This window comes from Filicampus tigris, chromosome 2 (genome assembly GCF_054856515.1).
Source record: "Filicampus tigris isolate MCC_2025a chromosome 2, RoL_Ftig_1.0, whole genome shotgun sequence".
NCBI lineage: Eukaryota > Metazoa > Chordata > Actinopteri > Syngnathiformes > Syngnathidae > Filicampus > Filicampus tigris.
The window spans coordinates 4573205-4599220 of NC_141218.1; the positions used below are offsets into that span (position 1 = coordinate 4573205).

Sequence of the window (26016 nt, forward strand, 5' to 3'; positions counted from 1 at the left end):
TCGTGGAGAAAAATGAAATGGGATGAATCAAAAGGCGCCATGGAAATAAAATCCTATCGATATTGTTCTCTACGTTGGAGGTCGGCGCCATATACAATCTGGCCTCGGGCGCCACATTGGCTGTGCATATTTGTTTGTTTCCACGCCTTAAGCTGGTCTGTGGGTGCAAATGGGAACATCTGCATGTGTGACTGATGAACAGCGTGCATGTGGTTTTCCCTCTAATGGCGCGCTGTAAACGAGAAAGTGTGTGACGAAGCGTGCGCGTCTGTCGGCATGTGATCTCACTGCTGCTCCCGCTGTAATTGGCTTTTAATAGAAAATGAAGACAGAGCCGTTAATCACAGAAAGAGAGCTAGAAGGGGGGGAGGCGGCGGCGATGGGGGGGGGGGGGGGTCTTTGCTTCGCCCGCTCCCTGCTGCATTCTGCTTTCGTTCTCCTCCATTTAGCCTGTGAGAAACACATTAGACAGATGCCCTGTCTCACGCTCGCCGGTTGTTTTTCATTTGCGCAAAGCCCATTTCCTCCCGTTTCAGGGTCCATCTCGGTCAACAGCCGCAGTATGCCCTTCAGCTCACCAGAGGGCAGCGAGATCCTAGACCTGGACAGCGACATGTACCTGGGCGGGCTCCCCGAGTCCAAGACGGAGCTGATCCTGCCGCCCGAGGTGTGGACGGCGCTGCTCAACTACGGCTACGTGGGCTGCGTCCGCGACCTCTTCATCGACGGCAAGAGCCGCGACGTCCGGCGCCTGGCCGAGATCCAGAGCGCGCTGGGCGTTAGCAGCTTCTGCACGCGCGAGCTGCAGAAGCGATGCAGCAGCACCCCCTGTGGCAACGGCGGGTTGTGCAAAGAGGGCTGGAACCGCTACATATGCGATTGTACCAGCACGGGATTCCTGGGCACCAACTGCGAGATAGGTGTGTTGCGGGGATATCGAGAGGGTCTTTAAAATGTATTGATTTTTTTTTTTTTTTAACCTCACGGTACACCACCAAACAAAACTATCAAAAAAACTGTATAATACTATATACCAGGGTTACTCTAAAAGAAATCCTTGACGGCTGCAAATATACTTTTCAATTATCGAGATCGGTCAGGTCACATGCAGAAATGATGTACTACTCAAAATATCCATGGGCCGATTACCTGTTTGACGGTTTAACAGGGTTTTAAAAATTCAAGGTTTAAATAACCGCTAATACTGGTTGGTACCGTAAAGAGCTCTAGTAAGTTCCTTTTTGGAGGGTACTTCGAAGCAGGGCACAATATGACTGGCTGCTTGAAGAGTTGAATAAACGAGCTGCCCCTTTGAAGTTAATTGCCTCCAATGACATTTTTTCTCCTTTGAGGGAAGTAGAGAGGGGAGGGATGAGCAGTTACACGAGTAGGAGACACGCGGATGGCTTTTTGCTCTCTTGATTGATGTGCATTGTCCTAAAAAAATACATAAATATAAATAAAAATGGTGGCAGTGGGTACTAGTTAACCCTAGGGACAAAATGAGCAGCCCACGTGTCTGTTCTAAATATAGCTGACCAATGACGGGACACCGTGACTTGCTAAGAAGTATTAAAGCAGCAGAAGGTTAACATTTAAATTTTACTTCAACTCAACATGGTACACATTTCTTCTGTACCAAATATTCGATTCTTTTTTTTAAATAAAAGAGATTGTGGAAAAGTACTTGTTTTTATTTACCCAAATATTTTTTTAAAGTTCAAAAGCCGTCATTTTAATACAGCGATACCGCAAAATTTTTGCTCAAAGTTACAAACTGTCAGAATCCAATATCGGCCCATGCCTAATTAAAAACAATTAGACATCACGTAAACACTAATAACGCATTCCGGTACAACAAGTAATGACTAATGCTAGCAAGGCAAATTTGTGTGCGTGCGTGTGCTTGTGCGTGTGCGCGTGCGTGTGCATGTGTGTGTGTGTGTCAAAGAGCATTTAATTGTTCTGTCAGTCAGGGCCTCAGTGGGACTCATTTTCCGATCAGGAGTTTTTCTGGCTCAGACCAGCCGACTAGAGTTCACGACGTTTAAATCAAGAAAAACAATTTTACTCTTATTAGTTTATCAATCTAAAATAGCTTCACATTCCTTCCAAAGATATTCATATTGTTTTTAAATTCAAATAACAATTGAATATGCTTACAAGACAAAAAGTGTGAGGACATAAATAGCCGAATGGATTAAGTCAGCAACATTTGGGCAGCTAACACGGCACTTCTTGTTAGCTCTCTTATTTGAACGCTATTCACACCACTTCCAATGCACTACTTGGTGGACTGAGGCTAACTTAACATGCTTTCCCAGCATGCTTTGTTGCTGTAACAAATTAACACTTGTGACTGTGTTATGTCTCTTTCATATGTTATTTTGTTCAGAGAGGGCGTAATATAGCTACACTAGTGTTGTTTCGAACTGGGAATTTAATTAGTTATGGTCTTAAGTTACTGCGACTTGGTGACACCGTAACAACGGAAGTGCAGTCAGTGCATTATATAATATGATGGCCGTTCAGTGTGTGTTACGAATACATTTGTACAAGAAGATGATAATCGAGTTAAATATTGGAATTGCACTTCATTTCAAAATGAACCCTCGGGTGTAGGAAATTTAATGAGCGGCTGGAATAGCACACCCCAGACAGTGCAAGTTTGAAGCCCGGCCCACCGGGAAATTCCCAGGATGTCCATCTTACCACTCCAGGTCTGCTGGCAGTCACCCTATGTCACTGGCGTAGAGCTGAGACATTATTAGTTGTATATCAAACTGAAATTGGCTCATGTAATGTGGTTGGCAATCGCTGGTTATATTTACCTACTTATTTTACCCTTGACCTGTATCTTTCTTCAACAGCCTACACTGATGCTAATTATAGAATAAGGTGATACGTAACCATGCATGCAAAGGGATGGCACATTTGAGGCCCAATCAGCCGTGGTTGAGCAAGATTTATGTTCATATCAGGATGAAGTGTCTTCATCTGTGAAGGGATGATTATTGCTTTCCTGAGTTTTTTCTGCCATCCAGTGGCCATGTGTGTTACTGCAGGGTCGGACACAAATGTGCTGAAGGGATCAAAATGCTCACTTGAGTCCTTTTTGTTGAGTTTTTCCCTCAAGGAAAGTGTCATATTTCGTATTGCTAGCGGTCGGCACGTCTCCCTCACATTTGGTCACGCTGCGCCAAGAGACTAATTTAGGCTCGCTCCCCACGCAGAGGCGACGGTGCTGAGCTACGACGGCAGCATGTACCTGAAGATCATCATGCCCGTCGCCATGCACACGGAGGCCGAGGACGTGGCGCTGCGCTTCATGTCCCAGCGCGCCTACGGCCTGCTCGTGGCCAGCACCTCCAAGGACTCGGCCGACACGCTGAGGCTGGAGCTGGACGGAGGCCGCGTCAAGCTCACCGTCAACCTGGGTAGGCCGCCGTCATTCCTCATCTGCCTCGCCATCCTCCCATCCCTCACCTCTTCATCTTTCCATCGAAATAACTTTTTTATTTTTTAACCTCTCTGTCTTACTGGCACCTGTGGTCACATGGAGGGGAACAAGTAGTCCCTCCTTTGACCACTAGATGTCGGCAAAAGCAGGAATCAGCTTGCCTGTCTGGTGGAAGCTATTTCCTGGCCATCTCCAGACGGAAAGCTGTTCTGGCGCACTTTGGCCTCTTGCTCTCACCTTCTCTTCTTATCTTTCCTCTTATCACATCACAGCTGATGTTAGGATGCTCCAACGTGTAGTAGCAAGCAAACACAACCAAAAGTTGCGTCATTTTCACAGTGAAAATGTTGCAATTTTTTTATTTGAGGCAAGGCAGACCGCCACATAACAACGTGCGGGGACATGCATTCATTTTTTCTCTTCTATCTTTTTCTTTTCTGCGGCCCATGCCACCCCATCCATGGAACTTTTCATACCTTCAATGGCTTGTGTTTCTGCGGCCTTGGATCAAACTGTCGGGGGGACCCGCTCACAGCGCCATCACTTTGGAGTATTGCTTCCAAATGTTACGTCATGTCATGAGAAGCTAGTAGCGCCAGGAAATGCTCATATCAATTCCCAACGTGGCCACCATTTGACTTTCATGTAGGCCACGCCCTCCATGCTGTGATGCTGGTCCCCGGCTGTTTGCGTCCACTATTCTGTCGCGGTTGACAGCTCGAGACCACAACTCAGCTGCTCTCACCTGCGCGCACAACGTGTAGATGCTTTACGTAAAGCAGTAACAAGGAAAATGACCCTTCCTGGTGAATCAATTGAAAATGAGATTTAAATGTAGACCTGTTCACGATTGGTCTTATGTCATAGGCGTGCAGCAGGAATGAAGTGGCTGGGATGTGCAGATCACCCTTTCTTGTCACTGTTTGTTGTGGGTCTCTGGCCTTCCAAAAGTGCTGCAGGAGGCAAGTGCACCACTCATTTTCTACTTTTAAACGAATGACACAAAATACACCTAATCAACCAAAAGCGGCAAAGTCGATTGTTGTTATGAGTCCATTCAAATGTATTGCATGCAACGGTTAAACACATAGCTAAATAATAGCTTAAAAACTAACGGTTCTTTGATGGTACATTTTTTTGCTCTTGTGACAACTCAAACTACAAAACAAAAGCAAGACTGAGAAACACCCTTTCTGGGCAAAATGTTATTTATTTACAGAAAAAACATGCTGTGAGCGACGTTGACTCCTCGCATGGCTCGAGTTAAACGTCAGTGGCATTTTTACATGGCATTCCTCATTCACTCCGTATATATATATGTATATATATATGTATATGTATATATGTATATGTATGTGTATATATGTATATATATATACATATATATGTGTATGTGTATATATATATGTATATATGTGTATGTATATATATATATATATGTATATATGTGTATGTATATATATATGTATATATGTATATGTGTATATGTATATATATGTATATGTGTATATGTATATATATGTATATATATATATATATGTATATATATATATATATATATTTATACGTATGTATACAAAATGGAAAGTGTATATACTTTAAAGTTTTTCCCCCACATTAATTCCTAGATTTTACTCAAATATCTAAATATCTGTTACAAGCTTCGTAGAAAAATGCGATTAATCGAGGTATATACATATGTACATATGTGTGTATATATATATATATATATATATATATATATATACATATATATATATGCATATATATATATATATATATATATATATATATATATATATATATATATATATATATATATATATATATATATTGGCTGGCAACCAATTCAGGGTTTCCCCCGCCTACTGCCCGAAGACAGCTGGAATAGGCTCCAGCACGCCCCGCGACCCTTGTGAGGATAAGCGTAACAGATAATGGATGGATATATCGTATACTTATATACTATATATACTTATATCGTATACTATATATATACATATGTACATATTTGCATATATATATATATATATATATATATATATATATATATATGTATAGTATACTTGTACACTGCCCAGTGTAAAATTATAAATACATCATGGTGAGAAAGAAGGCTATAGACGACTTTGGGGGTGTCAAACTTGGAGCCTGTGGTGAAATATTGCCTTCTGCAGCGCTTTGGTAGCCGGAAAAGATGAGTGGGTGGAACGGGGGCTGATGAAGTGAAAGGGTGATCCTGACTCAGAGCCGTCCCCGGATGGTGGCCCCAGAGCAATACTTGGTTGTCTGCAGAATGTACCTTGAAGGATGTAAAATGTCTCGCTCTCTCTGTCTCTCTGTCTCTCTCTCTCTCTCTCTCTCTCTCTCTCTCTGTCTCTCTCTCTCTCTCTCTCTCTGTCTCTCTGTCTCTCTGTCTCTCTGTCTCTCTGTCTCTCTCCCTCCTTTGATTTGATCTCACCATTGCACTCTCTCTTCCCGCCAGATTGTATCAGGATAGACTGTAGCCTCAGTAAGTTGCTCTATCCATTCTTATGACTCAAATGTATCATCTTATCCAAATTCAGTGCGGTGGCCCTTTTCTGCCCCCCCCCCCCCCCCATCTCATTATCAGTGACACCTCATCATAGCACCCCACCATAATTCTGCAGACTTTTTTCTTACACTAACTGCATGCGTTTTCTCTCTGCCTCATTTCTATTATGGATAGAAAAGCATAATTATAACTATTTATCATTGACATCAATTCAGTTTAATGTCTTTCATTATGTCAGAAAAGGGCAACTTGACACGACCATGCAAGATGTAACACTGCTAAATGATCTTTCAGGCAATGTTTTCAGTATCGTGGACAGAATAATTGCAAAGTGTTTTTTTTTTTATGTGTGTCGCGGTTGGGCGAAGTCTCGCAGGTAAGTGGGGGCAGCCGCCAGCTCGGTGACAAAAGTGGGAAAAAAAACGGACACCTGTTTGTCTTTCCACATGCATAGTGGTTTTATTTCTTTGGATGGATGAAGCCAAATTTCTATTGGGGGCTCTGAAGTGCACCACTCAGACGATGCAACGCTCGTGTTTACCGCTAGATGTCAGCACATGACAGAGAACACCTCGTACTGTTGCTCTGCTCGTGCACAGGCTTCAACACGAAGGATCCGGACAAATGTATTGGGACACTCCGTTTAGGAAGCTATATGAAGGCTCGACCACGAATCAGCAATTTACACGTTTGTACATGCACTGCAGGGAAAAGCATGTGGTCATTTATTTCATTTCTAGGCGAGAGCGGTTGATGTTGCACATTCCCCACCTTGACTGAGCACCTTTTCTTGGTCAATCTTTTTATTTTTATTTTTTTACTTCCATGCCACCTTAGGGGCTCCGTAGTTTGGCAAGTGGTGTGACATACAAAAGAAGAAAAAAAACCTCCATGCTCAGCTATTAATTTCACAGAGTCTGTGTTGAGTCAAAGCATTTTGTCAAGTTCTTTCTAATAGTTTAAGTTGTGTGAGGCATACTCTACAATCATTGGCAGAGCTAGAGGGGGGGAGGTGAGGCACTGCCCCCCCTGAAATATGCTTGGACCCCCCTCAGGTGCCAGGCCAGATAATTGACTGGTGGTTATTTTCAAATTTTTCCGGGAACATTATTCCATATTACCCACCATTCTCCGTAGAGAACATATAAAGAATGTTTATCAGCGTTTTTTTTGTGTGTTTTATTTTTATTTTGTCTGTGTATTTGTAACTAGTTTTCCCAGTGTTTTTGATGTGTGCTTGCGTGTGCAAATTTTATTCACTATACAAGTGGCGGCTGTTGATCATTAATAAAGTGTTTCCAAGTTTTTGTTTTACAGATTCCCTGAGATAGCCTTGGCCACCTGCTCCCCCCCTGCCCACCCCCCCCCCTCCAGTGGCAGAGCAAGAAAAGTATTGCTCAGAGCTAGAAAAGTATAGCTCTGCCACTATAAAAGTATATCTCTGCCACTGTATACTAGGCAAGGTTTTATTAACAACTCAAAGCAAGCATCTTCCTGGTTTGCTGTGCAACGCTCAGTCAATATCTACGTTACACATCCTGTCAAAGGTCCGACCTTCAAAATAAAAGCATATAAAAGCATACAGTATAATAACAGCTCACAAGATTTTTTTTAGGGCAGCATGGCTGTTTATCTAATGGTTGCCCTTAATAAACAAGCACAAAATAGCAGAACTGGGCATTTTACTAATAATTGACCATCCGATATTCGTCATCTGTCTGCATTGTGGGTACCTCGCCGCGAAAAATAGACAGACGACAAACGAAAGATGGATGAAACACATACATGGGCTTCTGACTATAATTAGTCCGTCTATTTTTAAATTTTTCCCGTAATTCGTCAACCGACGGCAAAACGGGCGTCCGTGATAGGCGGCTAGACGGACCGGTCTGTCAATGCCCAGCTCTGCAAAATAGGATAAGTGTGACTGCTAAATAAGCCACATTTTTTTATAATGAAGGCCTGATTTTTGACAGGATGTTATGCCAACGTTTCCCCAACTTGTCCAAGTGTTGCCGAGTAGACCGGCATGCTTGTTACTGCCTTGAGTTGGGAAAGATTGCTTTGGTTTTAGTCAGGCTTTCTGGATCGGATTGATCACGAAAATGGAGGTCGTCTTTTGCAATGCACGTGTGATGTGATGCCTTCATGACATTTGGTGTGATGTTCCTCCACCACATGCTCTGTCACATTGTCAAACACACGTGAACGCAATCCATGTAAAATGTATTCAGTGATGGCGCCTTGCGTGTTCAGCAGCCTTTTTGCATTGCAATGATGCTTGTCGAACCTAATTAGGAGTGAGTGCAAAATTTGTCATGGCTGCTGTTTCATCAATATTTATTTTACTCTCGTGCGCTCCCTTTTTTCTCTATTTCCATTCGCACCATTAAAGCAACTCTATGTAATGTTTTTCTAAGCTTGAAAGTCACAGCGGTGCAAGGATTTGGATGCTAGAAGAGAGCTTCATTTGTTGCCATGGTGACTCAGGCTTCTCCCCTGGGGGCATCCAATTGATATCTTTGCCGAATATGTGCAAAAGTTGCACTGAGTACGCCCATCAGCTTTCGACTTCGACTTATGTGTAATGTATTTTGGAGATGCTCGAATTGGATTTTGATTTGTTAAGGCAATTTAACGCTCCAATGGAGGCCAGCCATTTTTTATTTAATGCTCATTTGATCTCCCACCACTCGAGGCCACATACGATGGAGTCGGCCGATAATATTCTCCGTGCATAATAACCCTCAAATCTATGCACCATCAGAGGAGACTGAACCTTTCTGATATATGAAGATTTATGTCATAAATAATCACCGGGATCAAAATGGTTGCCATCAACATCACTTGTTTTCCAGATATGAAATGTTGATTCATTTGAATAACGGGTTAAACACCGCCAATCAAGACATTGGGTGCACCTGCAGCACGGTTATTATCGTTAACTATAAATTAATCAAATTTCTCAAACTAAGATTTAAAAAAAAAATTGTTTGTGAAATAAACACAAATGCTTTTAAAAAATGGAAAATAACTCAAATTACTTATTAGTTATATTTATAAAACCACTTTAAGCTAATTATAATTAAAGAAAAAATGTCCCTCGTTTTTGTCTTTGTCAATTAATGTCATACATCAGCTTTCAGGGTTCATTTTAAATTTATTTAGTTTGGTATTACTGTTCAACCGTGCAGAAGAAGGGAGGTCGTTTGAGAATTGTAGTTTACTCTCCTTTGTTACACAATACTTAATTTGAAAAAAAATACAAAAAAATAAAACTAATAATAATAATAATGAAAACTAAACTAAAAAAAGCATTAAAAAAATACTAACTGACAAAGCCTCTCTAAAAACTAAAACTCACTGAATTAAAAAAAAAAAAAAAAAGTCAAAACTAAATAAAAGCTGTCTGTAATGAACAATTCCAAAACTATTACAAACCTGACTTGCAGTCGACTAATGAGCTCCAACACTAGTGAGAAGGTCAAAAAAATGCCGCAAAGATCATTGATAGATCAGTGTAAGAGGAGCTTTTGATCACTATTTACTGCCTCTTGGGTCCTCCGGTGACTGGAAAAGCACAAATCTGATACTCAGATCGATATTTTCAACAACAGACATACAGCATCCAGGCACCGTTCCTTTCCTACTATCCTGGCCACTTCATTAGGCACCCCTGGTTAAATGGGTAGAGTAGCCAAAATCTTGTACTTAACTAAGTTTGCTACGTTAAAATAAGGACTCAAAAGTAAAGCGGTAGTGGAATATATGGCTGCCAGTCGAACTGGTTGCCTTGTCTTTATTGACTGCTGACAAAAGAAGTGGGATGAATATGAAGTGTTTTGGGGCTAAATTATTCATCATTGGATGGCGCTTCACAGTACTGATGCACCTGAAGCATCCTGCCCAATTTTTATAAATTGGAAGTCAACCCAAACATATTTTTTCCAAGAATATGTTCGCAGCAGGCCCGCTAGTTGAAACACAACATTCTGATTAATATTGCGTTTGTGGAATATGAGTTAATCAGCAAAATCCACCCCTTTTTAGCCATCTCAGGAGGCGGCCATTTTGTCACTTCTGTCGATTGAAAATGACATCACAACCGCTCAGCGCTCAGGTAACGACCAATCATGGCTCAGCTTCAGAAAACAGGTCAGCCGTGATTGGTCATTGCCTGAGCCCTGAGCAGTTGTGATGTCATTTTCAGTCGATAGAAGTGACAAAATGGCCGCCCCCGGAGATGGCTAAAAACGGGCGGAATAACACTTATTCCACAAAAGCAATATTAATCAGAATTCCATGTTTCAACTAGTGCGCTTGCATAGAATATATTCATGAAAAAAAAAATGTTTGCGTTGACTTCGACTTCAAGGCAAAAAAAGTGGAATGTTACGCAATGGCCATGTCACCCAGTCAATCCCTCCCTGCCATGCTAGGTGGCATTGCAGACGGGTTGATTTCATTATAATGAGCCTCATCTCATGGGACAAGATGGCGGCGGAACCATAGCTGAAGTCGTGAATCAAGTGGGATTTACGCAGTGTGTGAAGTAGGATTAATTCCCTACTTTCACCGAGCAGTGCCGAGAAAGTCTCCCGGCGGCAGCCATTTGCATGCTGGAGATATCGCCGGCCGTTATTTAGCCAAGGGATGCTAAATCAATGATGTTTGCCAGCGTATTCAAGCTGCTCCTTTTCAATCATAACTACATCAAATATGCTCCAGATTTTCCGAGGACCACCCCAGTGACAGTCCTCTAAAATTACTATTATGTTACAATGATGAAAACATTTTTTTTTTTTTTTTTGGACACAAGTCTTTCCTGACAGAGTGTTTTTCGCGCGTGCGCACATACAGCACCAAGCTTTTCATTAGACCGGCGGTAATGTGCCTGAGATGGAAAATGTGATATCTTAAGATAGGAGCCAAATGGCATTAGCGTCAGAAAGGAAGCCTTCTAGCTGCCTTTTGTTAAGACAACAGCACATTAACTTGTAAGCCTTATGTAACCATTGTAGGCCTTTGCTTTTAGTGGCAAAAGAGAAGAGGGGGAAAAAAAAACCCAAAACACATGTAACAAGTCCTCATGGGTCACTTGCCGGTACTCTCAACCCTCTCAAAGAGCCTTGTGTGCAGCAGTAAAAAGTCAGTGAGAAACGTGTGCGTTTGTGTTTGTGTCATTTGGTCAGTCATGCTGGCTGCAGCCTTGCCTCCATCCAATCATAAGTTGGAATCAAAGGTGTACATGTATTTAGATTCTAGCCGTGCAGCTTTTTAAACAGGGCTCATTAAAATGTGGCAGTCGGTTAACAGAGTGGCTGTCCATTAATGCAAATATTGGACCGCCGGGGTTTGTCAAATGCTTTTCGCAGACCATGCCGACGCGCCATTTTAGTCGAGCAGGTGTTTGCCTGGAAGGAGACTCGTTTCATTTCACAAATGTTGTTTGGTGCTGTTTGTTCACTCTCCATAGGGACACGTGGGTTTTCTGTGAAAGATGGAGGAGCATTGAAAACAAGCACAGTGGTGCCTTGAGATACGATTGTCCTGACTTGCATGTCCTCGGAGATTTGAGCCATTGTTTTTGTTTGTTTGTTTTTCTTTGAAATTACGAGGGAAGATCTTACACGAGCGCTTTAAGGTGTCACTCAACTCAGCCCGACTCACTTTACGACAAGCAACAGCTCAGCAGTTATAATAGTTTTGGAATTTTCATCCTAATTAGTTTTTATTTTGTTTGTTAACATTTTGTTAGTTTTAATTTGTTTTCAGAGCAGGTCTGTTGGTTCAATTTTTTTTTTTTCGTTTTAGTTAAATGTTTCTTAGTTTGAGTATTAGTTTTAGCTTTTTTTAACCGAGCACATTTATAGTGTGCAAGGTTGAAAAAAAAAAACCCCAATGGTAAGTATTGTGTATTAAAAACTCAACAAAAATTTTATTTGAATAACATTTCACAAATAACCATTCACAAATCGGTACGGTATAACAGTCCACAGACTTGGAAGTACAATAACCTTGTAATCTTTGTTGTTGTTGAGGAGACTGGGACAGATTGTCATTGGGTACAACATCATCATATGGTATTGACATGCAGAAGGGAAATCAAATGACTGCGAATGCACATGGTCGGTCCCATAAGGTGCATTGTTGTCCATTATTCTGACTATATGTCCACTGCATGCTGGCCTTTAGTCCTGCGTACACACATCTTCTGGAGTTAACATGATCTGCGTACAAAATGGGTGGCAGGATGTTTTGGTCTCGGACTCACCACCAGCTGACCCCGCGTAATCATGTGTGAAGGTTATGAGGACTAAACGGCCATTAACCTCCCCCCGATTTTGAAACGGAGGGCTGTGCGAGCGCGCGTGTGCGTGCGCGCATGCTCTTTTGCTCACCTTCTGCCCATCCAATTTGAATATTCCTAAATTGTAGTACAGTTTGTATGTGCTTGGCATGCTCAGGCCCTGTTTAATATGCTGCCAGGTCGGCCAGCATGATACCATGCAGAACCGGCCCATCTGCCATAAGTGGACTTTGCACTAGGGAGCCCTCATAGCAGGGCCAGTGGCTGAACGCCTTGACACCACTAGGGGGCAATAGTGAATGAGCATGTGCTTGTTTGCAGTCTGAAGTCAACACTGCCAGTGAGAGGGATGCACAACAAACAAGGTGAGGCTCTAGCTAGATGAGTGCATGCCTGCAGGCCATTTCACTTAACATTACAGCAGCCATTGTTAATATGAATGCTGATCAGGCTGGGAATACGCATGTGGATAATGGTGCTTGTTAGAAGGTGGTGGGAATAGTGTATGAGGAGTTTAGTAGTTACCTTAAAAAATATATATATATTGACCCCTTTGCCTTAATCTAAACAGGTCCAAAACTTTACATAACAATATATGTAGCAGTACACAATCAATATTTATCGAATAACGTGACCAAAAAATCAAGTCATATTTATTTATATAGCCCTAATCACAAAAGGAAACCTTTAGAAGGGGCCGAATATGGGGCAAATCCCCCTTTTAGGATGACCGGGCTGCAGTGGATGCCGAGTGGGCAACATTCAACATATAATGCGGTATTATACAGTGTTAACTAGAATAATGTAAGAGTGATTTTAATAAGATGAAGTAGGAACTAAAAAGATGCATTCAAAGAAGTAGGTCCTCCTTAAAACCTGGCTCGGTTGGCGGATGCGAATATCTCCATAGCAACGCCACAGAGAAGGTGGCCAACTTTAGATCTTGCCCCGGTCAGTCAATGTAGAATCCGTACAGCAGCGTCAGATTCGGTCATCGTCAAGAATGGGAGGAGGCAGCAGAACAGAAAAGAAGCAATATTAAAACAGGCTTACCTGGAGTGAACTAAATACAAGAGTAGAGAACTCGAAGTTTCAAACATTTCTACTGAGGAAGCAGCTCTCATTTCAGTGGGGAGGGCATTCCAGAGCACTAGCGCCCGAATAGAGAGAACACTAGTCTAGAACCTATCTACAGACTTCTTTTGGCTCTCAGCATCACCATCGTCTTCCTCCTTCACCAGTTGTGCAAGTCGCAAAATTATTTCGCGCGAATCAACCAATTAAACTGACGGAACAATGCCGACGTCACTCTAAGACTTTGTGAAGGCCGCGTTTGGTGAATCTGAAATCTGATTGCTCTGATTAGCCCTTGCTAATAGTTCTCTTGCATTTGAAGCATTCTGTGTGTGTACAAATAGTTGCCTAGGTGGGGTGTGAAGGGGCTGTCCATTTGAGGTTCATCACCTGCTGGTGAAATGCCACTAGTGAAAAAAAATAAACCCCATGTTGGCATGTGCCTATTTAGCCCCTTTGATTCGAGCATCTATCAGGCTCGGAAGGCATTTGCGAAACCAACTTATTTCCAGCCTGTTGACCGGGGTGAAGGCCGACTGCTCTTGTTTGAACTACCATTTATGTTTCAAACTGTCTTGTTAGCTTAGCAGCATCAAAACATCGCTCCGAGCAAACGTCGACCTTTTGACTGGGCGCCCCAACCCCTCCCCCCCCCCCCCCCGCGGTTACCCATGACTCCTCCGCTCTCGACATGCCGCCCGCATAAGTTTGAGTTTCTGTGACAAATGTCTCCGCCGCCACCTCATTCCTGCCGCCACGTGTGACCGTGAGTCACACGGCTGGTTCAGTTGCCAGGAAGTGCCCGGGGCCCCCCTTGTTGTGCGCCATTGTCGTTCTCGCCTCCATGTTGGCGAGCAGCGATCGTTGCTCTCAGCTTGGCTGCAAAGCCCTCATGGCTCACGTGTGATTTTGGAACATTTGTTTGACAATATGTTCAGTGGACCACACAATGCTCAAGGTTTCTTCCACGGAGAGCATCTGTATGCGCATGTCTGGATGTTTCTCACTCCCAACCTGATTCGGTGAAGGTCGCTTTAGATTGCCTTGTTGTCAGCCTTGAGTGGTCGCACAACATGCAGAGGAATACAAAAGAGGCATGAGGGGTTATATTTTTTTTCTTAAATAACTGCCACGTTGACAGCCAGCGTGTGGACCGGGGCTTCGGGGTGGCGTGGCATTCCTAGAGTGCCTCGTTGTCAGCAGAGTGTGCGCACATCACAGAGACACGATGGAATAAAGGAATAGCTATATTTTCACTTCTCAAAAATGTAGTTATGTGTAACCATAAGACGCTAGATGAATTAGCATCCAGTTTTGCAGGTCACAGAAATCACACTTGATTGACAGTTGTGAGTGGGGGCGTGGTTTCAGCACATTCAGTAGACACGCCCCACATCTGCGAGAACAGCTTGGTTTTTCAGCATTTTGAAGCCTCAAATTTATTTTTTAATTTATGCATTTTTAATGAATGAAAATATTTTCCAATATGTATGTTGGAAAAACTGGCATGAACTTGTCTGGTTTTTCTTTACTTCCTGTCACCGACTGAGCAAAAAAAACAACAAAAAAAAACGTGAGTGTTCATATAGCACTCACATTCACCCACACGCACATATACAAACAATTCCTGCATATTCCACAATTTCACTTGCTGGCTCATCCACAGGCAAAGGACCCGAGACACTGTTTGCGGGCCAGAAGCTGAACGATAACGAGTGGCACACGGTGAAGGTGGTGCGAAGAGGCAAGAGCCTGCAGCTGTCTGTGGACAACGTCACCGTGGAAGGTTAGTTGTGCATTAGCAAAAGGCGGTCAGCGGCAGAGGGAGAGAAAAAGTATTTATTTGCTGATCAGTCTCGGCTGTATTGAAAGCACTGGGGTGTATACGGCGCTAGAGCTGCGGACAAAACAGCAAGTGGAAGGAGGAAAGGTCAAAAAGATGAGGCAGAGTCGCATATTATGGCCCCCGGCAAAGAACTGTAGCCGAGGATAAGGACACGGGCGAAGGAAAAAGGTGTGAGCTGGATAAAGGGGATGGAGTGTGGGCGCGGCATGTCCGGGAGCAACCGATGACCCTGTCAAGGTCTGCCTGCTTTATGAGGCAAAAACTCAAACCGGGAACTTTTAATTGCCACGCGGTCGACTCACAGCAATGCATCATCCGAGTCACTACCGACGAAAAATCACATCCCTGCATTATGTTCTGGTTGTCTCATTCCCGTCACTACTGCAAATCAAACTAAAACTTGCAATATATCTCATTTGCACCCTGATGGAACTCGTGTAATTATGGTGGCATAACGTGAAGTGCAATATTTCCCCGGACACCTTCCCGTGCCGGAAGCAGAGCAGCGTCACGGCGTTATTCACGCTCTCTAAATGAATGTTTATCAGTGCCCCGCCCCCCCTTCCTACTCATCGTCGTCGTCGTCGTCGTCCTCGTTGCAGGCCAGATGACAGGTGCCCACACGCGTCTGGAGTTCCACAACATCGAGACGGGCATCATGACCGAGCGCCGCTTCATCTCGGTGGTGCCGTCCAACTTCATCGGCCATCTCCAGGGTCTGGCCTTCAACGGCGTGCCCTACCTTGACGAGTGCAAGAACGGCGACATCTCCTACTGCGAGCTCAACGCCCGCTTCGGCATGCGCCACATCATCGCCGACCCGGTGACCTTCCGGAGCAAAGGCAGCTACTTGGCGCTGGCCACGCTGCAAGCGTACGCCTCCATGCACCTCTTCTTCCAGTTTAAAACCACCACGCCCGACGGCCTGATGCTGTTCAACTCCGGCGATGGGAGCGACTTCATTGTGGTGGAACTGGTCAAAGGGTGAGCGTGCATTCAAGGACGAATTCAATAGAAAGCTATTTCACTCGTAAAGCTCTTTGTAATGATACTAGCAAAGAGGCTTTTGCTTCCTCCTGTTCCCTGTTTAGCAATGATATGAAGACAAAGAGTCAAGGATTTGGTTGCTGCGCTCATGAATACAACAACCAAAATAGCCTCGGCCCAAAACCGGAAAAATGTCTGCAAAAAGCCACTGCTAGTTGGACTAGAATGCCGTCTAGCAGACGCGCTACATTTATTTCGGTACATTTACTCAAGCAAGTTTGGGGATAAATTGCTGGAATAGTTTTGATGCAACATTTGTTTGAGTTTTACTTGATTATACATTATATGTTAAGAAGAAATGGTACTTTTACTACGCTACATTGAGCTAGATTCATTAAGCAATACACAATCAGGATTTTGGAGCCAATCACCAATCAGTGAGTTTTCAAAAAAATGTCCACCGATCACCGATCTGACCAGAAGATGGACAAATCTGTTTCAACAACGTATTTATTTACCGGACAGTCAACCATCGCTATTCTCAGGGAATTGCGACCAGCCTGTCCCACCAACAGCCCAAATTTGCGTAAAACTGACGCTCACTGAAATTCATTAGGGAGAAATTATCCCTAAAAATTCTTATGTTACATTATTACAACTGATCAAGCACTAACTCTTGCAAATTCAAACTAAAATCAGCACAACCAGTTTTGCATAAAGTGCAAAATATCTTTATACAGATCTGATCCAGCCGATCAGATCCGTGTAAAGTCTAGCTAGATTCCGCTCGCAACTTTTATTTATGATTCAGTAACTGCTAGCCGCAATCTCTTTGGTTTTGGTTCATCAGTGACGTCCTCCTTCGGGTGCGAACCATTTGTGCCGTTTGACTCGTTTGATCGTTTTTAATTTCATGAAGATGTTATTTATTATTGTTTTATATAAAATGATATGGCGGCACGGTGGTCGACTGGTTAGCACGTCCGCCTCACAGTTCAGAGGTCGCGGGTTCGATCCCGGCTCCGGCCTCCCTGTGTGGAGTTTGCATGTTCTCCCCGTGCCTGCGTGGGTTTTCTCCGGGCACTCCGGTTTCCTCCCACATTCCAAAAACATGCATGGTAAGTTGATTGGATACTCTAAATTGGCCCTAGGTATGATTGTGAGTGCGGATGTTTGTCTCTGTGTGCCCTGCGATTGGCTGGCAACCAGTTCAGGGTGTCCCCCGCCTACTGCCCAAAGACAGCTGGGATAGGCTCCAGCACGCCCCGCGACCCTTGTGAGGAGAAGCGGTACAGATAATGGATGGATGGATAAAATGATATTGTTCAGCAATATCCAGATTTTTAGATTCATTTTCAATAACGGTAATTTTGTTTTGTTTTGATGATCATGCGCTGATTTAAAAACAACTTACTGTAGTTACTGTAGTTTTTTTCATTGACTACTTTTTTTTCTCTCACTGAATTTATTACTGTATTTCCCGGACTATAAGTCGCACCAGCCATAAAATGTATAATAAAGGGGAAAAACATATATAAGTCGCACTGGAGTATAAGTCGCATTTTTGGAGGAAATTAATTGTGCTCTTAGTACACATCATTTCCACCGAGCTTTAGCTAACATTCACACATGTAGCATACAAGTTACGGTGAGATAACTTTAAACTCACCAAAATGGTTGTAGATCGATTAAATAAGTCTTTTATTTATCCCCGACCGTGTAGAATGTTTCCAAGTCTCCAAAAGTATTTATGTATTCGGTCGTAATTATCTCTTTGTTCTCTTCTCCGCTCTCAGCTCCTTTCGTGTGGCTGAGCAAGACCCCAGCCAGTGTCTTAAAGCAACAGTACACTATTTTGCGTAGATGTATATTGATAGACAGTCAAATTGTCTTTATCATACTATTTTAATTACTTATTTATCCAAATGTTAGTTTTTAACCGTTTAAATTATCCATGTATTTTAATAGCTTTTAGGATTTATCTTTATGTTTCTTAATGTGAGTTACAATAAGATGTGAAATGATATACACTATAAATATTCTGCCCGTTGTAAAGTCAATATGTAATGCAGGTTTATATGCAGCCTTAGAACGCCCTCCTGTGGTTGTTTGGGGTTTTGTTTGCTGACGTTGAAAAGGAAAGAGATACATTATAATGTGTGAATAATTTCACACATAAGTCGCTCCATAGTATAAGTCGCACCCCCGGCCAAACTATGAAAAAACTGCAACTTATAGTCCAGAAAATATAGTATTTGGAGGACTTCTTTTACTTGAGTCATACTATTGCAAAGTATCAGTACGCTTACTTGAGTACCATTTTTGGCTACTCCACCCGCCTCTGACATTTGGGCTTGAAACGTTTGCAACCAGAGAGGAGGAGAGTGACACAAATGTTAAGGATGAGTCCCCATGGGCATGCCAACGAGGAGGTGATGTACAGTTTAAATAAAATGCAAAACAACTGAGCGACATGGAAAATATGGAGCCATTAAACATTGAGAGTGAAGCGTCATCCATCTTAAAGCACCTCCAGGTAAATTGGCACGGCGTGACGGGCCACAGAGGACAGCGGCTGAATTATATTTGGAAGACCTCACACACAGGCATCATCATTCTCATCATCATCATCATCATCATCGCCCTTGTTACTGCCTCCCTCCCCAGGTACGTCCACTACGTCTTTGACCTCGGCAACGGCCCGTCGCTAATGAAGGGCAACTCGGACAAGCCGCTCAACGACAACCAGTGGCACAATGTGGTGGTGTCCCGCGACGCCAACAACGTCCACACGCTCAAGATCGACTCGCGCACCGTGACGCAGCACTCCAATGGAGCCCGCAACCTGGACCTCAAAGGTAACACGCCGGTGTCCGCCAGCTGGCCAGCATATGGCCTCTTACCTCTTGCTATGCCAGCCATTTTCAAAAAAGAAAACCAAATGAGTGCCAGCCTCCTTACTGAACTTTCTAGGCTCACTGAATAATGTGTTTGTCAACACATAAAATACTAAATGACAAATTAGACTCTCTACTGTCATCACAAGAAAAAGTTTTCGTTCAACCTTATTCCATTTTTAGTAATCAGCGGTAAAACTTGGGTTGGTTTCACCCAAATCACCTATTTTCAAACAAAACCCAGAAAGCACACTTTGTGTGAAAAGATGTATTTTATACTCAGCAGTGACATTGGTGCTAATAGTTTTTGCTTCTTTTAAGCATCGGAACAGCCCTTTTCTTCTATAAAATACCAACAACAACAAAGAAACTGTACTTACGAGGAATCACCAGTGTAACAATTTTACCTTTGACAAACTTTACAAACTATTTGCACACTATTTACTAATAATAGTAGTAGTAGTAGTAGTAGTAGTAGTATCTAGTAGTGTGCGTGTGTATCTGTATGTACATTATGCAATCGTTTCTACTTCTAAATTTAAATAATCTGCATCATCTTTTCTCTCTTTTATGACACTCTTTCTAGTAGATTTGACGTGACAAACATCATCGATCAATCACAAACTGCTTGTAAAGGTCACATTTCCAGTGGTCCGCCATGTTTTAGGAGCTTACGCGTTGTTGTGACACACAGATCCAATCCTGCCATCTTCTGGCCATAGTTAAAGCATTCACTTCCATTGACAAATTTGTCTTTTCACAGTCCAGCTATTCAATCCCAGGATCCTATCTATATATTTTTTTAATTTTTTCAAACGTTAGGGCAAAAGGGGGTCCACCTGACAGTGAATGAGCTAAAAAAACAAACAAAAAAACATAGTTGAGGGAAACTGACATCAATGGCGCTCCTGTTGATTCCCGTTGACGGCATTTCCCGTCAACGATCCTCGAAGAGTTAATGGCAGCTCGATTGGAACCATTTGAAATATCGAACCTGTTTGTACAAGGACTTAACTAGCCAATCAGTATTAACCTCCACTCGAATGGGAGACAATTGTACTCCAGAATAAACACAGTTCAAGGAATCCTCTTGTCAAGTGTGTAATATACAAACACATATTCTAGTAATTTACTCCCCTTTGTCCATCTGTATAACTATTCTGAATTCAGTCTGGGAATAAAGCACAGATATAACAATTCCCATATAATACAATATCCCTGGCATGCTTCTTACCTGTGTTTCAAAGAAAAGAAACAATTCTCCCAGCTTTATCTTGCCCGTAGAAAGGGCACACTTTCTGTGTGTGATCCCATGTTTCACATTCTTTGTTGCTTGCAAAATAAAAACAAAAATAAGCTTCCAGCTATCTGTCGGAAAAAAAAAAAAAAAAAAGGATATTCACAAGACGCTGCCACCTAAACTAGTTGGATTTTCTTGCATGGTGAATAAAGACAAGCCATGTTGAAGATACAAGTGACACAAGTGCAGTCGTTCATTCATTCAAAAAGAAAAAAGCAAATGGAACAATGTTTACATCTAATAAATAAGAATGACATGAGTGCAATTCCTGCACTGGATATGCAATGCAACATCTGTATAATTCCCTTTTGAGCAGCGCTTCAATTTGCACCTGGTTTCGAATCGCAAATGACGGAGGTGAAGGCTTTGTAATGAAGCGCTGTCAAAGCAGGGCCCGGATGCATTTGCATGATAATAGCCAAACAAATCGCACGCGGCGTAACTGGATTAGTGGCTCATGTCAGATAGTATGAATGTCTCAACTTCAGCCGTAGAGTAGACCATGCGCGAAATGTTAACTTGCCGCCGTTGGTTTCAGTTGGATCACTGCTGTGATGATTTTAATCAACGGTGGTTCTGATCAACTATTACGCTTTGAATGGCCATCGTGGTTTTCATAATCAGGCAAAGTGCAGTCAGTGTTATTTCACATATGAATGTCATTTTCATCCCGCTGGGACAAATATATCGTTCTTTTCGTGCGCTCGTGCCAAAAGTCAATTACAGTCTCTGCGATATCTTCTGGGGGAGCTTTGGAGCTAATGAGCCGCGATGGTGGTTGTAAAAACTGGTAGGAAAAGAATCAAGTAAAAGAAAGTGTGAAGTATGGAGATGTATAACCTCAAGGTCAAGTAGGGCAGACAAATATGGGCAAGCGGAGAGTAAAAGGCCAAAGGAGCAAAGCGCACTTGTGGGGCCTCAGCCAAGGCCAAAGAAAAAGACACTGAACCAGATATTAGCATTTTTTTTTTATTATAGTTAGTGTTCGTTTGATTTTGACTTTTAGTTTTTAAATATAGCTTGATTTTAATTTGTTTTTGGAGTGAAGTTAGTTTTTAGTTTTTCCCTAAATGCTTTGTTTTAGCTGAGTTTTTATTAGTTTTAGTATTAGTTTTAGTTTTTTAATCATGGGTTTTTGTCAAGTGCAAGATAAAAGGACACTAATGTATTGTGTAATAAAGTACAGTAAACCACAATTCTCAAGCAAATGTTTGACCTTTCCTCTGAACGGATTCGCAGCAATCCCGAAATAAATATGCTTAAAATGAACCCCGAAAGCTCATATTAATTGACAAAGATGAAAACAAAGGACACTTTCACTACCATTATAGTTTGTTTTACATAAAAGTTAAAATGCGCTTCCATTTAGTTCTAATTTTTTTCAGAGCATTTTCGATTTTATTCTATTTGGTTCATGAAAATGTTTTTCAATTTTAGATGTAGTTATTTTTTATTTTTGTAGTTTTCATGAACAACAACCTTGGTAGATTGGGGATGAAAATGAAGAGTTAGGTGTGTGGGGTGGAGGGTACAGGAGTACTGGTCCCCCCTGAAATATGCTTTGACCCCCCCCAGGTGCAATTACAGATTTGTTTTACTTTTGGCTATTTTTTTTCCCTGATTTTTTTCCACATTTCCCCCTTTCCCCTGTAGGAAACATACAAATAAAGAATTTTTATCATTGTTTTCTGAAGAATTTTTTGCGGAATTATTTTTTTTGTTGTGCGGACGCCCTGAGATATCTTTGGCCCCGCATGGCTCCCCCAAGGAAAATATATTCTACCTTCGCCGGTGGAAAAGTGTGCAATGATCCTGCACTGTTTTGAAACCATTGAAAGACTCACTGAAAAGTTCTAAGAAAATACATCCATGTATATTTTTTTGTTGCCTCCGACTTCATATACTGTACGCTCCTCTCTGCAGAACTGAGGCACAGTTTTAACACAGCAGCCCGTAGGGGTTTTTGACTCCATGAAGACGCTGAATGGGCAGAAATAAAATCATGAAAAAACAGAATAGTGTTTGGGTTCATGGAGAAATAAATTCAGTCTTGGCTGCATAAGCACGGAGACGCCAGCCGAGGACGCAATCTGGAACCGGAGCCGCACTCCAATCTGTTGAACTGGATGTTTACAAAACACACAGTGGCATCATTGTACCTGCCACTTGATTGACTAATGCCAAAAATAGGCACCATGGCACGTCACATGGCTACACGTTCTAGCGTGAAGCTCATGCAGTCGGGCGCATTTTCCTTCCTCGCCACATATTGTATTTTAACCCTCTTGACTGCCTCGACAAGGAAGACATGTATCATTATTTAGCAGTAACTTCAAGATTCCCCTGCTGTCCAAAGGCGAAAGACTAAACTGCTTCCTGCTCAGCGAGTGCAAACACCAAACTGATCAATAGCCATTAGGAGCCAATCTAATTTCCACTCTCTATTCTGCTCATTTTGTGGTCGGTAAAGTGTGCATGTTAAAGACTTCATACCAATTAGTCTCTCAACCCCCCCCCCCCCCCCCCGGAATGCCAAAACAGTGCTTAATGCCAAATAATCACTGTGGTGGTGGCGTCACTCATTTGTTGCTCAGTACAGAGCTGGAATGGAATACGAACAACATTTGAAACAACTTGCCAGGGAAATGAATCGATATTTGCCAAATTGTTCAGTTTGACTGTGTTAAGTTGGAAAGGATCACTTCATTTGGCACCTCCAAATCAAGGCAATTTGTGCGTGTGCAACGACCTCTGCATTGGAGAGGCTAAGCAGCCGTCGCACTGGCGCGTGGCACAACATTGCGAACGGCCTTTTTGGGTGTCGAGTCAGCGGTTCATTTGCATTTCGGTCAGGGACATTCCGATAAAAACGACGATCCCTACGAATGCATACAGTTGCTTCTATTCAACATGACCGTGACCTAGATGAAGAGCCCAATTTCACACCACGGATGTCCTGGATAGATCGTCTCTTGGCTGCCCCAATCAGCTGAACTGAAGAAAGTTTAATGGGCAAAACGAGCTCCCCTTTAAGTTGCCATAAACAAGACGCACAGAAAGCTACCTCCCAAAACTCTTGATTAGCCTCCATAAATGTTATGTCAGCACAGCCCTGCACGGAATGCTTTCAGGGCCCTGTTTGAGCTCAGCATCTTAGCATCCCCGACTCCCTCCGCTGGCCCATGAGAGGTCATTACAGTAGCCATAGAGACGCGGAGGTGTTCGGTCTCTGGTGATGTCTGCACGGCTATAATTGCTCGTGCCTTTTGGATCGCTCTGCACTGTTCTGCGGCACAAGCATTCATCACGGCTCGGACAGCAGAGTCAGACCAGGACACTCGGGGAAAGTGGTTACTCATCACTGTAACACGCAGTACTTACCGCGGGGAAAAAAAGTTGGGCCAGTCAGGTGAACCATCAATTTTGGATAGCAAGTAGACAACCTTCCTTTTAAAATAACCCCAACATGCATATTCACTATAATTTCCCACGTAATATTATACGCTCCCCCACAACTCACCCTTAAAAAGCATTTTTTTCCCCTGTTCTGATGTATAATTCCCCCCAATTTTATAAATGCATTTCCCACACAGAAATCCTTTGCGCAATTCATAAAAAAGACAAAAGAGTTTGCCAAAGTCATTTTTGCACCGTGCATGCCGCCGCCCAATGCCTCTTTCTGCAGCGGTGCAGTCAACCGGCGGAGTCTCAAACAAAGCGTGCCATTTGCTCTTTGGATATGAACTCCATACAGATAATTTCATATTTGCTAAATGGTTCTCCCAGATGTGAGTTCACTGCATCAGTCTGTCTAATGGATTCATTATATTGATTGTAAGGCCCAGGCGGGGACAGATGAAGTGTCAAGTCCTCATTAATTCTAGATAGAAGTTTGCAAACATCATTGACTTATTCCATTACACAAAGTCCGTGTATGATTGACCTTTTGGCTCATTGCTTCCTAGAGGCTGCAAGTCAAAAGGTTGGGACACAACATTTCGAAGGCCTTAACCACTTTTTTTTATGTACGTTCTACCAAAACCTCATTTTGGTAAGCATGGACAAATTCTGATCGTGAAATCTGGCTTGTGTGTATGTACGTTCCCCCCTCCCAGAGGTGCGGATATGAATCCTTCAAAGCGTCACGTCACTTGCAATAATGTAGCTGGTCGTGGTACAATAAGCTCATGTGGGGCATAACGCTTCCCTCACAGGGTTGTCGAGCCATCGGATCATGTTCTCAGCACCTCTGCCACAACAAGCTTTTTGTCACATGGATGTCTCCCTGGAGATGTCTTGTCTTGTGGCGGCGGGGGTTTGCAGCACAGATCTCAACCAAAGCCCAGCAATATTCATTTTGATAAACATGTAACTGTCCAATGACAAATGAGATAAAAGTCTAGCAAAAAAAATAAATAATTGAAGACATAAATTTAAAAGGAAAGACATATGCACACACACAGTCATCAATCGTACTTCTTCTACTACCGTAAGTGGCTCAATGAGATGCTGTAATAGTAGTTGTTTTTTGGAGAGGATAAAGAATATATGCCTGAGAGAATTGTTACATTATATCTGTACATTTGTGTTCCAAGATCCAGTGCTTAAAATGTTCAAACCAAGACAATCAAGTATTTTTCTTGGCATTTTAGTCAATAACATTTCATATTATGTTAGCAATAAGCTACCAGGCCATTTTTAAGACAATGTTGATTGGTACTTTTAAATACGCAAATCAAAGCTTGAATTTATTTATTTTTTTTTTTTGCAGAGCAGTTTTGAAAAACAGTGATTTAATTTCAAGAGCAACTTTCTAATTTTGTGGAGCATTTGGGGGCAGGGGGGTGGTCGGATTAATCCTAGGGATTTGAAGCAAGGATGTTATTAAACAATAAAAGTATAACAAATGAACAATTGTTTTTCTTTTTTATATAATCAACAGTGTTTGTATCTCACATTATGTATAGCAGCAAAATGTATTGTCTTGTCTAGAAGCAAATCTAAATTCATGTTAAAAAAACAACAAAAAAACAACATTTGACCTACTGTATGTATTTTGTTGACCTCAAAAATCAAAACTCAGGTCTCTATGGTGAAACCAAACAATTAACCCTCTAGACGTGTCACTCTTCAGTTAGCTTAGCAATTAGCATGGCCTCCACCTTTGTCACAACGATACTTGTCAGAAATGTAGTTTATTTGCCTGATTTGGAGCTTGTTGCTAGCTAGCTGGTGCAGTGTACGTAGCACCAAGTTGTGCCTCAACTTGCAGCTAACCGTGGTGAGTGACGTGAGAGACGAAGGCCAACCGAAGCGTTTTGGGACGTCTTGGTCTTTGAACCTATTTTGCTATTTCCTGTGTTTTAGAGGTGCAAAATGCTAATTTAGCCCGCAAACTACAACGCGAAACCCCTTATTTCAAGCCTTGCAATGTGTCGTTCTCTTCATTTTATGTTTAGTTTGACCATACATTTCTACGGGGAGTGTTAAGTGAGCTGAACTGAGTTCACTTTTTTTTATCCTGAATGCTCGTAAGTGGGGTCACTTGTATCTCAAGGCAGCACTGTTCTGTCTGATTATGCCTATGCTGATGTCATGTACTTTGT

At 42.4% G+C, this 26016-nt stretch overlaps 1 protein-coding gene across 1 annotated transcript in view; it reads left to right on the forward strand.

Annotated features, from left to right (window-relative positions):
- nrxn2b (neurexin 2b) overlaps positions 1-26016 on the forward strand; it is a 337476-nt gene that overhangs the window by 181009 nt on the left and 130451 nt on the right. Inside the window, 6 exon segments of the mRNA XM_086012706.1 lie at positions 537-920; positions 3234-3437; positions 5946-5972; positions 15047-15166; positions 15829-16210; positions 18881-19071. Of these exon segments, the coding sequence (XP_085868832.1) occupies positions 537-920; positions 3234-3437; positions 5946-5972; positions 15047-15166; positions 15829-16210; positions 18881-19071 (1308 nt within the window).